At 49.2% G+C, this 12,500-nt stretch overlaps 1 protein-coding gene across 1 annotated transcript in view; it reads left to right on the forward strand.

Annotated features, from left to right (window-relative positions):
• Window positions 1–12,500, forward strand: part of LOC143282655 (uncharacterized) — a 37,882-nt gene that overhangs the window by 7,299 nt on the left and 18,083 nt on the right. The window contains exons 6-11 of the mRNA XM_076588308.1: window positions 1–426; window positions 3,154–3,366; window positions 4,218–4,284; window positions 5,595–5,640; window positions 6,043–6,208; window positions 9,380–9,701. The exon at window positions 1–426 is cut by the window's left edge and continues 108 nt beyond it. Coding sequence (XP_076444423.1) covers window positions 1–426; window positions 3,154–3,366; window positions 4,218–4,284; window positions 5,595–5,640; window positions 6,043–6,208; window positions 9,380–9,701 — 1,240 coding nt within the window. The remainder of the gene's footprint in view (window positions 427–3,153; window positions 3,367–4,217; window positions 4,285–5,594; window positions 5,641–6,042; window positions 6,209–9,379; window positions 9,702–12,500) is intronic.

Consider the following 12,500-nt stretch of genomic DNA (forward strand, 5'->3'; position numbering starts at 1 on the left):
ATCAAGCAGAAGGCCAAGATGGGGCTGGAACACGTACAGGCGTACACCCAGGCTCTGGAAGAGTCCAGCGAGTCTGAGGACGAAGACGTCCCCACCCAGGCCCCAACCACTCGACCCGAAGTCGGAGATGCCGGCAGCGAAAACCAGAGTGAAGAGTTTGACGAGGGTGACCAGGAAGGTCGGGGATTTATTAACGATGGAGTAGATGACGATGATGATGATGATGATGATGACGACGATGAGAAAGATGAAGATGATGAAGATGGAGACAGCAAGGATCAAGAAGAAGGGGAGTCCGGAAGCGAGGGGACCGCGGTGAAGTTTGGTAACAGCGAGTCGGATGTACCGACTGTCACCATTCAGCTGAGCAACAACACCAGCGAGGAAGGGTCGGAGGGCGCCTTCAGTCGCACAGGTTCACCAAAGGTTTGTGATTTTTTTTTTCCAACACATTTCATTCGGACAAAGGTTTATAGATACATATGTGCATTGGGAAGTAACAACATTGTATTGCTCTGAGTATTAATCATTCCACATCCAAATGATACACGTTGAACAATAAATATTTTATGAAAGTTTGTTGTTTCTTCTGGAAAGTTCAAGATGATATTCTTGAAATAAAAAGTTAACCCATTTCGAATGACTGCATACATCAATACAATCCTTTTATGTGGGTTTACATTTCTTTTATGAAGGACTATGACTCTCAGAGGGGGAGGCAACACTGCACTGGCTCTTAGTGCTGCAGCCTTGGGGTTATTTGGCCTTTGGGAACCATCCCAACACTGACTGTCCTAAAGCCCTCTTGGCTGAGAGAGTGGGAATGTAACTTGGGCAAGACACTCTTCACTAAAATCACCATCCCAACGCCGACTGTCCTAAAGCCCTCTTGGCTGAGAGAGTGGGAATGTAACTTGGGCAAGACACTCTTCACTAAAATCACCATCCCAGCGCTGACTGTCCTAAAACCCTCTTGCCTGAGAGAGTGGGAATGTAACTTGGGCAAGACACTCTTCACTAAAATCACCATCCCAACGCCAACTGTCCTAAAGCCCTCTTGCCTGAGAGAGTGGGAATGTAACTTTGGCAAGACACTCTTCACTAAAATCACCATCCCAACGCTGGCTGTCCTAAAGCCCTCTTGCCTGAGAGAGTGGGAATGTAACTTGGGCAAGATACTCTTCACTAAAATCAGATTAGACCCAGACAGTTTGGAGAGGAGTTGGACAAAGCTGGACACATCTGACTATCAAACTAACATTATCACAGACCCCTTCAATTCAGATTCTGTGGACAATTTGTACAGTTTGTGAAAAGTTTTAAATGACTTAATGACGGACGCAATAGCCAAGTGATTAAAGCATTGGACTTTCAATCTGACGGTCCCGGGTTTGAATCTCGGTGATGGTGCCTGATGGGTAAAGGGTGGAGATTTTTCCGATCCCCCAGGTCAACATATGTGCAGACCTACTTGAGCCTTAACCCCATCCGTGTGTATACACAAGCATAAAATAAAATATGTACGTTAAAGATCCTGTAATCCATGTCAGAGTTTGGTTGGATATGGAAACACAAGAACATATCCAGCATGCACAGCCTGGAAGAGTATGGCTGCCTACATGGCAGGGTGAAAACGTTCATACATGTAAAAGCCCACTCATGTACATACAAGTGAACATCGGAGTTGCAGCCCACAAACAGTGACGAAGAAGAAATGACTTAATGTTAATCATTGTAAAGGATGCATAAGAGTATTTCAGGGATTATTCTTGGTTATATATTTATTATCTCATTTGTTGTTGTTTTTCATGTGGAAAGAAAATTGATTTCACACACACACACACACACACACACACACACTCTCTCTCTCTCTCTCTCTCTCTCTAAAACTGCATCTGTGTGTTGTTGACAAGAAGTGCAGTTTTATTCAATTTTTGTCCTTGTATTTTGCATTAATTATTCCATGACCAGAGGATAATGTCCTGACATGGTATGGGCAGTGAATCAGAAGGAACGTTGATCAGAGGACTGTGTCCTGGACATGGTATGGGCAGTGAATCAGAAGGAACTTTGACCAGAGGACTATGTCCTGACATGGTATGGGCAGTGAAGCAGAAGGAACTTTGACCAGAGGACTATGTCCTGACATGGTATGGGCAGTGAATCAGAAGGAACTTTGACCAGAGGACTATGTCCTGACAGGGTGGGGGTGACCAGAGGACTGTGTCCTGGATGCAGGGCACTTTGGAGAATGTTACTGTCTGATGATGAATGTAGTTTCACTTTCAGTTTCAGATTCTCAAGGAGGCATCATGGCGTTTGGACAGAATCCATGTACACTTCCCCACATGTGCTAGGCAGATGCCTGACAGCAGCATAACCCAACGTGCTTGTCAGGCCTTGAGTGCTTGCTTATGTGTTTGTGTACCTGTTGGAGTGGATTTCTTTTTACATAATTTTGCCAGAGGACAACACAGTGGAGTGATGGCCTAGAGGTAACGCGTCCGCCTAGGAAGCGAGAGAATCTGAATGCGCTGGTTTGAATCATGGCTCAGCCGCCGATATTTTCTCCTCCTCCACTAGACCTTGAGTGGTGGTCTGGACGCTAGTCATTTGGATGAGACGATAAACCGAGGTCCCGGGTGCAGCATGCACTTAGCGAACGTAAAAGAACCCACGGCAACAAAAGGGTTGTTCCTGGCAAAATTATGTGGAAAAATCCACTTTGATAGGAAAAACAAATAAAACTGCACGCAGGAAAAAATACAAAAAAAAAAAAAGGGTGGCGCTGTAGTGTAGCGACACGCTCTCCCTGGTGAGAGCAGCCCGAATTTCACACAGAGAAATAAAAAGAAATACAAATACAAATACATTTTCATTGCTTTGGGTTCTTTTTCCGTGCGACAGATGCATGCTGCACACTAAACCTCGGTTTATCGTCTTATCCGAATGACTAGCGTCCAGACCACCACTCAAGGTCTAGTGGAGGGGGAGAAAATATCGGCGGCTGAACCGTGATTCGAACCAACGTACTCAGATTCTCTCGCTTCCAAGGCGGACGTGTTACCTCTAGGCCATCACTCCACTTGAGCATTTCCATGTAGTGAAATGTATGCATCATTCATTCTGTTTTTTCTTTCTATCTTCCTGCAGAAAGTGCGGTTCGAGGAAGAGAAGGTTCAGGTGTCCAAGCCTCAGATGAAGGACGTGGATGTCTCCACTGCTGCCCCTGACTACGACCGCTCCCTCTTTGTCCGCATCTTCTGTCCGGAGGGCCTGGAGGATCAGACCCTGATCCGGTGCTCACTCACCTGCAACGGGCAGATTTTCAAGACCGGGATTCTAGACTCTGCAGACGATGAGGAGGTGAGCCACTCGCAGATGATGAGTTTCGGTTTCAGTTTCAGTAGCTCAAGGAGGCGTCACTGCATTCGGACAAATCCATATACGCTACACCACATCTGCCAAGCAGATGCCTGACCAGCAGCGTAACCCAACGCGCTTTGTCAATGATGAATGAGAGTACACGTGTAGAGTGGTGGCCTGGCGGTAATGTGTCCACCTAAGAAGCGAGAGAATCTGAGGATACAGGATCGAATCCTACTCTTGCCAGAATTTTCTCCCCCTCCACCAGACCTTGAGTGGTGGTCCGATTGCTTGGCAGTTGAATAAGATGATAAACAGAGGTCCCATGTGCAGCATGCACTTAGTGCAAGTAAAAGAACCCAAGGCAACAAAAGGGTTCTGAAGAAAAACTAACAAACATGCATGTGTGTGTGTGGGTGGGACTGAAGTCTGACTGAATGGCAGCCTGTAGTGCAAATGACTTTGTTTGCAAAGTGTTCAGAGTTTGGTCTCTGACCAAGATGGTTGCTATGCAAATATCATTAATGATGATAAAGTGTTCAGTTTAATTATGTCATGTTAGAAATAATGATACGGGCACTGAGAACAGGTATCAGCTATACTTTAGTTATGACTCATGAGGTTTGCATGCGCACACACACACACACACACACACACACACGCACATGCACGCGCGCACACACACACACACACATGCACGCACACAAACACACACACACACATGCACACGCACACACGCACACACACACGCACACACACACACACACACACGCACACACACACACACACACACACTCACCTGATCATGTCAGTGTTTGGAAGTCAGGTAAGTTATATACTTTGTTCTACAGGAAGTGGTAACAGACCAGCAGCCTAAAAGACCACGGGCAGCAGGGAACGCCAGACATACACCTGAAGGTAATGCACACACCTGCATGCACATACACACACACACACACACACACACACACACACACACACACACACACACACACACACACACACACACACACACACACACACACACACACACCTGCATGCACATACACACACACACCTGCATGCACATACACACATATACCTCCATGCACACACACACACACACACACACACACACACACACACACACACACACACCTCCATGCACACACACACACACACACACCTCCATGCACATACACACACACACCTGCATGCACATACACACACACCTGCATGCACATACACACACACACCTGCATGCTCATACACACACACCTGCATGCACATACACACACACACACCTGCATGCACATACACACACACACACACACCTCCATGCACACACACACACACCTGCATGCACATACACACACACACACCTCCATGCACACACACACACACACACCTCCATGCACATACACACACACCTGCATGCACACACACACACACACCTGCATGCACATACACACACACCTCCATGCACACACACACACACACCTCCATGCACATACACACACACACCTCCATGCACATACACACACACACACACACACACACACACACACACACACCTCCATGCACATACACACACACACACACACACACACACACACACACACACACACAAGTACATGATACATGCTTGCAGTGATATCATACAACCACATGTCTGACATCTGAATGCAGGTTGTAAGTGTGTGTTGTGTGTGTGTGTGTGTGTGCGTGCATGTGTATGTGTGTGCTAGTGTGTATATATGTGTGGGTGTATGTGTGTATGTGTGTGTGTGTGTGTGCATGGGTGTGTGTGTGTGTGAGTGTGTATGTGTGTGTGTGTGTGTGTGTGTGTGTGTGCATATGTGCATACATGTGTTTGAGTGCGTGCATGTGCATGCACACTGTGTGTGTGGGTGTGTGTGTGTGTTTCCCCAATTATTTACCTTACATGTATCTTTCAGTTTATCATATATTCATGTATTCACTTATTTGTTTATTTTGTCATTTTTTTTATGTGTTCATTTTATGTTAATACTTTACACAAAGCGAGGGTACACTCCCTTACCCTGATCGTTGGGTTTATGCAAAAGTAAGGCATCTGCTCCTCTTTTTTTATTTTTTGTCAATTTTTTTTTTCAGCAGCATATTTGGGTCAGTCCACATGGTTTGTTTCTCCTGGAGACTGAAGCTGAAAGGGCTGTGGATGTGAAGAAAGCTGTGTGAACTGTACAGGGGGTTTATTCTGTTGACAGGACCACAGCTTTCAACTGCTGAAGGAGGCCCAAGAAAATCTAAGAAGTATGTGAAATGCCATGGGTTTTTCTCCTGGTAACGTATTAAAAGCGTCATGTGTGCGTGTGTGTGTGTGTGTGTGTTCGTTTGTGTGTGTGTGTGTGTGTGTGTGTGTGGGTGTGACTGAGCATGAGTGTGCTTCTGTATGTGTGTGTGTGTCTGTTTCTCTGTATGTGTGGACTGGTTTTTGTGATTGTGTGTTTGTTTGTGTTTGTGTATGTGTGTGGGTGTGAACATGTGCACACTTCAGTATACACGTGTGTGTATGTTTCTCTGTATGTGTGTACGTGTGTTTATGTGTGTGTGTTTGTATGTGTGTGTGTGTGTGTGTGTGTGTGTGTGTGTGTGTGTGTGTGTGTTTCCCCAGTGTTTGAGAATTAACACTCAGCCCTTTCCCTTTCCCCACAGATTCAAAGAGTTTGAACTGAAGCTGCCAGATGAAGTGGCGCCAGGCACACTGAGAATGCAACATGCGGTGGACGATCCTGACAACGTGCAGATCGCTGTTCACCACGGCCAGTACGAGGAGCTCTTCGCCATGGCAACCATTGACTTCTCTGACATTAAAGACCTTGTGAGTTTTGCCATTGTTTTTTTTTTTGTTTTTGTTTTTTTGCCGCCCCATCATGCAACCTGTGACTTCGCTGACATTAAAGACTTTGTGAGTATTGTTATCTGTATTTTTTTGGCTGCCCCATCATCTGCACTGTTTCATTGACATAACGGAACAGATAGGTTTTTACAGCTTTTCCTTTCTTTTTTTCTTTTTTTTTTTTTTTAAAGGCAGGGGAAGTTTCTATATGACGTATATTGAAAGGAAGAGAATTCCATAGTTGAGGAACATGGTAAGAAACAGCACTTTCACCACTACTTTTAGTTTTAATTCTGGGGACAAACAGGAGACCTCCCTTCCCCGCTTCCACACACACACCTGCACACCACGCCCCACTCCTACCCACCACCCCGGGTGGAGGGACAGGACAGGAGAGGAGAGGGGTAGAGGGACAGGACAGAGAGGGGTAGAGGGGCAGGACAGGACAGGAGAGGGGTGGAGGGACAGGAGAGGACAGGAGAGGGGTAGAGGGACAGGACAGGAGAGGAGAGGGGTAGAGGGACAGGACAGGAGAGGGGTGGAGGGACAGGACAGGACAGGAGAGGGGTGGAGGGACAGGACAGGAGAGGAGAGGGGTAGAGGGACAGGACAGGAGAGGAGAGGGGTAGAGGGACAGGACAGGACAGGAGAGGGGTAGAGGGACAGGACAGGGGAGGGGTAGAGGGACAGGACAGGGGAGGAGAGGGGTAGAGGGACAGGACAGGACAGGAGAGGGGTGGAGGGACAGGACAGGAGAGGAGAGGGGTAGAGGGACAGGACAGGAGAGGAGAGGGGTAGAGGGACAGGACAGGACAGGAGAGGGGTAGAGGGCAGGACAGGAGAGGGGTAGAGGGCAGGACAGGACAGGAGAGGGGTAGAGGGCAGGACAGAAGAGGGGTAGAGGGACAGGACAGGAGAGGGGTAGAGGGACAGGACAGAAGAGGGGTAGAGGGACAGGACAGAAGAGGGGTGGAGGGACAGGACAGGAGAGAGAGGGGTAGAGGGACAGGACAGGAGAGGGGTAGAGGGACAGGACAGGACAGGAGAGGGGTAGAGGGACAGGACAGGACAGGAGAGGGGTAGAGGGACAGGACAGGAGAGGGGTGGAGGGACAGGACAGGAGAGGAGAGGGGTGGAGGGACAGGTCAGGAGAGAGAGGGGTAGAGGGACAGGACAGGAGAGGGGTAGAGGGACAGGACAGGACAGGAGAGGGGTGGAGGGACAGGACAGGACAGGAGAGGGGTGGAGGGACAGGACAGGACAGGAGAGGGGTGGAGGGACAGGACAGGAGAGGGGTAGAGGGACAGGACAGGACAGGAGAGGGGTAGAGGGACAGGACAGGAGAGGGGTAGAGGGACAGGACAGGACAGGAGAGGGGTAGAGGGACAGGACAGGACAGGAGAGGGGTGGAGGGACAGGACAGGACAGGAGAGAGAGGGGTGGAGGGACAGGACAGGACAGGAGAGGGGTGGAGGGACAGGACAGGAGAGGGGTAGAGGGACAGGACAGGACAGGAGAGGGGTGGAGGGACAGGACAGGAGAGGGGTGGAGGGACAGGACAGGACAGGAGAGGGGTAGAGGGACAGGACAGGAGAGGGGTAGAGGGACAGGACAGGAGAGGGGTAGAGGGACAGGACAGGACAGGGGTAGAGGGACAGGACAGGACAGGAGAGGGGTAGAGGGACAGGACAGGAGAGGGGTGGAGGGACAGGACAGGACAGGAGAGGGGTGGAGGGACAGGACAGGAGAGAGAGGGGTAGAGGGACAGGACAGGAGAGAGAGGGGTAGAGGGACAGGACAGGAGAGGGGTAGAGGGACAGGACAGGACAGGAGAGGGGTGGAGGGACAGGACAGGAGAGGAGAGGGGTGGAGGGACAGGACAGGAGAGGGGTGGAGGGACAGGACAGGAGAGGGGTGGAGGGACAGGACAGGACAGGAGAGGGGTGGAGGGACAGGACAGGAGAGGGGTAGAGGGACAGGACAGGACAGGAGAGGGGTAGAGGGACAGGACAGGAGAGGGGTAGAGGGACAGGACAGGACAGGAGAGGGGTAGGACTGTTTTCACGTATCAGTCTCAGCGTTCCTGTGAGATGCAGACGGCATGGACAGTTGCCCAACATTTCTTTTTTTAACATGCTGTTGTGTTGAATGACAGAATGTGTCAGCATAAAGACGGCTTTGTGTAAGAACATGCCGTAAAAACAAACAAACAACAGAAAGACACCTTCCCTTTTTGATTGTGGCACATGTAGTCACTCAGAGAAATTTGTTATGACAAAAAAGTATAGAATGCAGTAGTTTTGCAATGATGATTAATACGATAGTCATTTTTTATAGTCAATAAAAGAGTAACTTTCATCAGATTTGATGATTTTCAACTGATTGCTTATTGTGTACATTATTTACACTGTTGAATATTATTGTCCCTAATGCTGACAGTTACCATCATTGTTTATGTGCAACAGAGTGAGGATGTTTATTGCTTCAAAAAATGTATGCATACATACATACATGTATGTATGTATGTATGTATGTATGTATGTATGTAGGTAGGTAGGTAGGTAGGTAGGTATCTGTCTATCTATCTATCTATCTGTCTTTATATCTGTCTAATATGTATGTATGTATGTATGTATGTATGTATGTCTCTGTCTTTATATCTAATATGTATTTATGTATGTATGTATGTATGTGTCTTTATATTTGTCTACTTATCTATCTATCTATGAATCAAATAAAAGAATATGAGCTTCAGATCACATACACATTTTTGTGACTATACCTTTTAAAAAAATTTTTTTTTTAAATTTTACCTATTTAACAGTGTATTGATCAACCTTTTGACATTGTTTTATGTTCTCTGTGACAGGTTTTAAGAACCGACGGGTATTCAGCCCTGAAATGTCCCCCATGCAGTTGGCTGGGCTAAAAGCAACATGATTTCATTGAACTATAAACACATAAACACTCAAGCATTTATATGTACATGCACATGTGTCTAAAATCCTACTGTGTTTGTGTTTGTATAAGATTTGCGTATGATTTTAAGTTAATACCTTTTATGTATTGTCCCCCTGATATTACTTGTGACCCACGCCCACTTGGTAATCAAAGACATACTCTGTTCTGTTCTTAAATTTCCATCATGTGCAGCCTCTCCAGACCGTCTTCTTACCCCCGCCCAAAGGGGACGACAACGTGCTGCGATCTCAGTCGCAGGCGGGGTCGCTGTCCGACGTGGGAGACTTTGACGACTTGTCTGACTCCATCGATCTGATGCTTCCGGACGAGGGGGACCAGGCCGGCTCTGCCCAGCCACAGGACGACCCGGCACGAGACATTGACCCCTTGCCCTTTCCCCTCTACTCTCTCCATGCAGCTAAGGGCGACGCCTTGCACAAGCCGTGTGGTGTTGTGCCCTTGGTGATGTACTGGGGCAAGAGGGAGAGGCCGCGTGTGTTCAACAGGCATATTGGTGAGGGCTGTTGAGTGAAGTAGGTGAGGGATGAAATAGGTGAGGGGTGAAATAGGTGAGGGGTGAAATGGGTGAATTATGTTTGAGTGAAATGGGTGAGGGATGAAATAGGTGAGGGCTGTTCTGAGTGAAATGGGTGAGGGATGAAATAGGTGAGGGCTGTTCTGAGTGAAATAGGTGAGGGGTGAAGTAGGTGAGGGGTGAAATGGGTGAGGGGGGAAATGGGTGAGGGGTGAAATGGGTGAGGGGGGAAATGGGTGAGGGGGGAAATAGGTGAGGGGTGAAATGGGTGAGGGGTGAAATGGGTGAGGGATGAAATAGGTGAGGGGTGAAATAGGTGAGGGGTGAAATAGGTGAGGGGTGAAATGGGTGAGGGGTGAAATAGGTGAGGGGTGAAATGGGTGAGGGATGAAATAGGTGAGGGATGAAATGGGTGAGGGGGGAAATGGGTGAGGGATGAAATGGGTGAGGGGTAAAATAGGTGAGGGGTGAAATAGGTGAGGGTGAAATGGGTGAGGGGTGAAATGGGTGAGGGGTGAAATAGGTGAGGGGTGAAATGGGTGAGGGGTGAAATGGGTGAGGGGTGAAGTGGGTGAGGGGTGAAATGGGTGAGGGGTGAAGTGGGTGAGGGGGGAAATGGGTGAGGGATGAAATGGGTGAGGGGTGAAATGGGTGAGGGGTGAAATAGGTGAGGGGTGAAATGGGTGAGGGGTGAAGTGGGTGAGGGGTGAAGTGGGTGAGGAGGGAAATGTGTGAGGGGTGAAATGGGTGAGGGGTGAAATGGGTGAAATAGGTGAGGGGTGAAATGGGTGAGGGGTGAAATAGGTGAGGGGTGAAATGGGTGAGGGATGAAATAGGTGAGGGGTGAAATGGGTGAGGGGTGAAGTGGGTGAGGGGTGAAGTGGGTGAGGGATGAAATGGGTGAGGGGTGAAATGGGTGAGGGGTGAAATAGGTGAGGGGTGAAGTGGGTGAGGGGGGAAGTGGGTGAGGGGGGAAATGGGTGAGGGGTGAAGTGGGTGAGGGGTGAAATGGGTGAGGGGTGAAATGGGTGAGGGGTGAAATAGGTGAGGGGTGAAATGGGTGAGGGGTGAAATGGGTGAAATGGGTGAGGGGTTAAATGGGTGAGGGGTGAAATAGGTGAGGGGTGAAGTGGGTGAGGGGGGAAATGGGTGAGGGATGAAATGGGTGAGGGGTGAAATGGGTGAGGGGTGAAATAGGTGAGGGGTGAAATGGGTGAGGGGTGAAGTGGGTGAGGGGTGAAGTGGGTGAGGAGGGAAATGGGTGAGGGGTGAAATGGGTGAGGGGTGAAATGGGTGAAATAGGTGAGGGGTGAAATGGGTGAGGGGTGAAATAGGTGAGGGGTGAAATGGGTGAGGGATGAAATAGGTGAGGGGTGAAATGGGTGAGGGGTGAAGTGGGTGAGGGGTGAAGTGGGTGAGGGGTGAAATGGGTGAGGGGTGAAGTGGGTGAGGGGGGAAATGGGTGAGGGATGAAATGGGTGAGGGGTGAAATGGGTGAGGGGTGAAATAGGTGAGGGGTGAAGTGGGTGAGGGGGAAGTGGGTGAGGGGGGAAATGGGTGAAATGGGTGAGGGGTGAAGTGGGTGAGGGGTGAAATGGGTGAGGGGTGAAATGGGTGAGGGGTGAAATAGGTGAGGGGTGAAATGGGTGAGGGGTGAAATGGGTGAAATGGGTGAGGGGTTAAATGGGTGAGGGGTGAAATAGGTGAGGGGTGAAATGGGTGAAGGGTGAAATAGGTGAGGGGTGAAATGGGTGAGGGATGAAATAGGTGAGGGGTGAAATGGGTGAGGGGTGAAGTGGGTGAGGGGTGAAGTGGGTGAGGAGGGAAATGGGTGAGGGGTGAAATAGGTGAGGGGGGAAATGGGTGAGGGGTGAAATGGGTGAGGGGTGAAATGGGTGAAATAGGTGAGGGGTGAAATGGGTGAGGGGTGAAATGGGTGAGGGGGGAAATGGGTGAGGGGTGAAATGGGTGAATTATGTTGTGAGTAAAATGGGTGAGGGATGAAATAGGTGAGGGCTGTTCTGAGTGAAATAGGTGAGGGATGAAATAGGTGAGGGCTGTTCTGAGTGAAATGGGTGAGGGATGAAATAAGTGAGGGGGGAAATGGGTGAGGGGTGAAATAGGTGAGGGGTGAAATAGGTGAGGGGGGAAATGGGTGAGGGGGGAAATAGGTGAGGGGGGAAATGGGTGAGGGGTGAAATGGGTGAGGGATGAAATAGGTGAGGGGTGAAATGGGTGAGGGGTGAAATAGGTGAGGGGTGAAATGGGTGAGGGGTGAAATAGGTGAGGGGAGAAATGGGTGAGGGATGAAATAGGTGAGGGGTGAAATGGGTGAGGGGTGAAATGGGTGAGGGGTGAAATAGGTGAGGGGTGAAATGGGTGAGGGGTGAAATAGGTGAGGGTGAAATGGGTGAGGGGTGAAATGGGTGAGGGGTGAAATGGATGAGGGGTGAAATGGGTGAGGAGTGAAGTGGGTGAGGGGTGAAATGGGTGAGGGGTGAAATAGGTGAGGGGTGAAATGGGTGAGGGGGGAAATAGGTGAGGGGGGAAATGGGTGAGGGGTGAAATGGGTGAGGGATGAAATAGGTGAGGGGTGAAATGGGTGAGGGGTGAAATAGGTGAGGGGTGAAATGGGTGAGGGGTGAAATAGGTGAGGGGAGAAATGGGTGAGGGATGAAATAGGTGAGGGGTGAAATGGGTGAGGGGTGAAATGGGTGAGGGGTGAAATAGGTGAGGGGTGAAATGGGTGAGGGGTGAAATAGGTGAGGGTGAAATGGG

Source organism: Babylonia areolata, chromosome 6 (genome assembly GCF_041734735.1).
Source record: "Babylonia areolata isolate BAREFJ2019XMU chromosome 6, ASM4173473v1, whole genome shotgun sequence".
Lineage (NCBI taxonomy): Eukaryota > Metazoa > Mollusca > Gastropoda > Neogastropoda > Buccinidae > Babylonia > Babylonia areolata.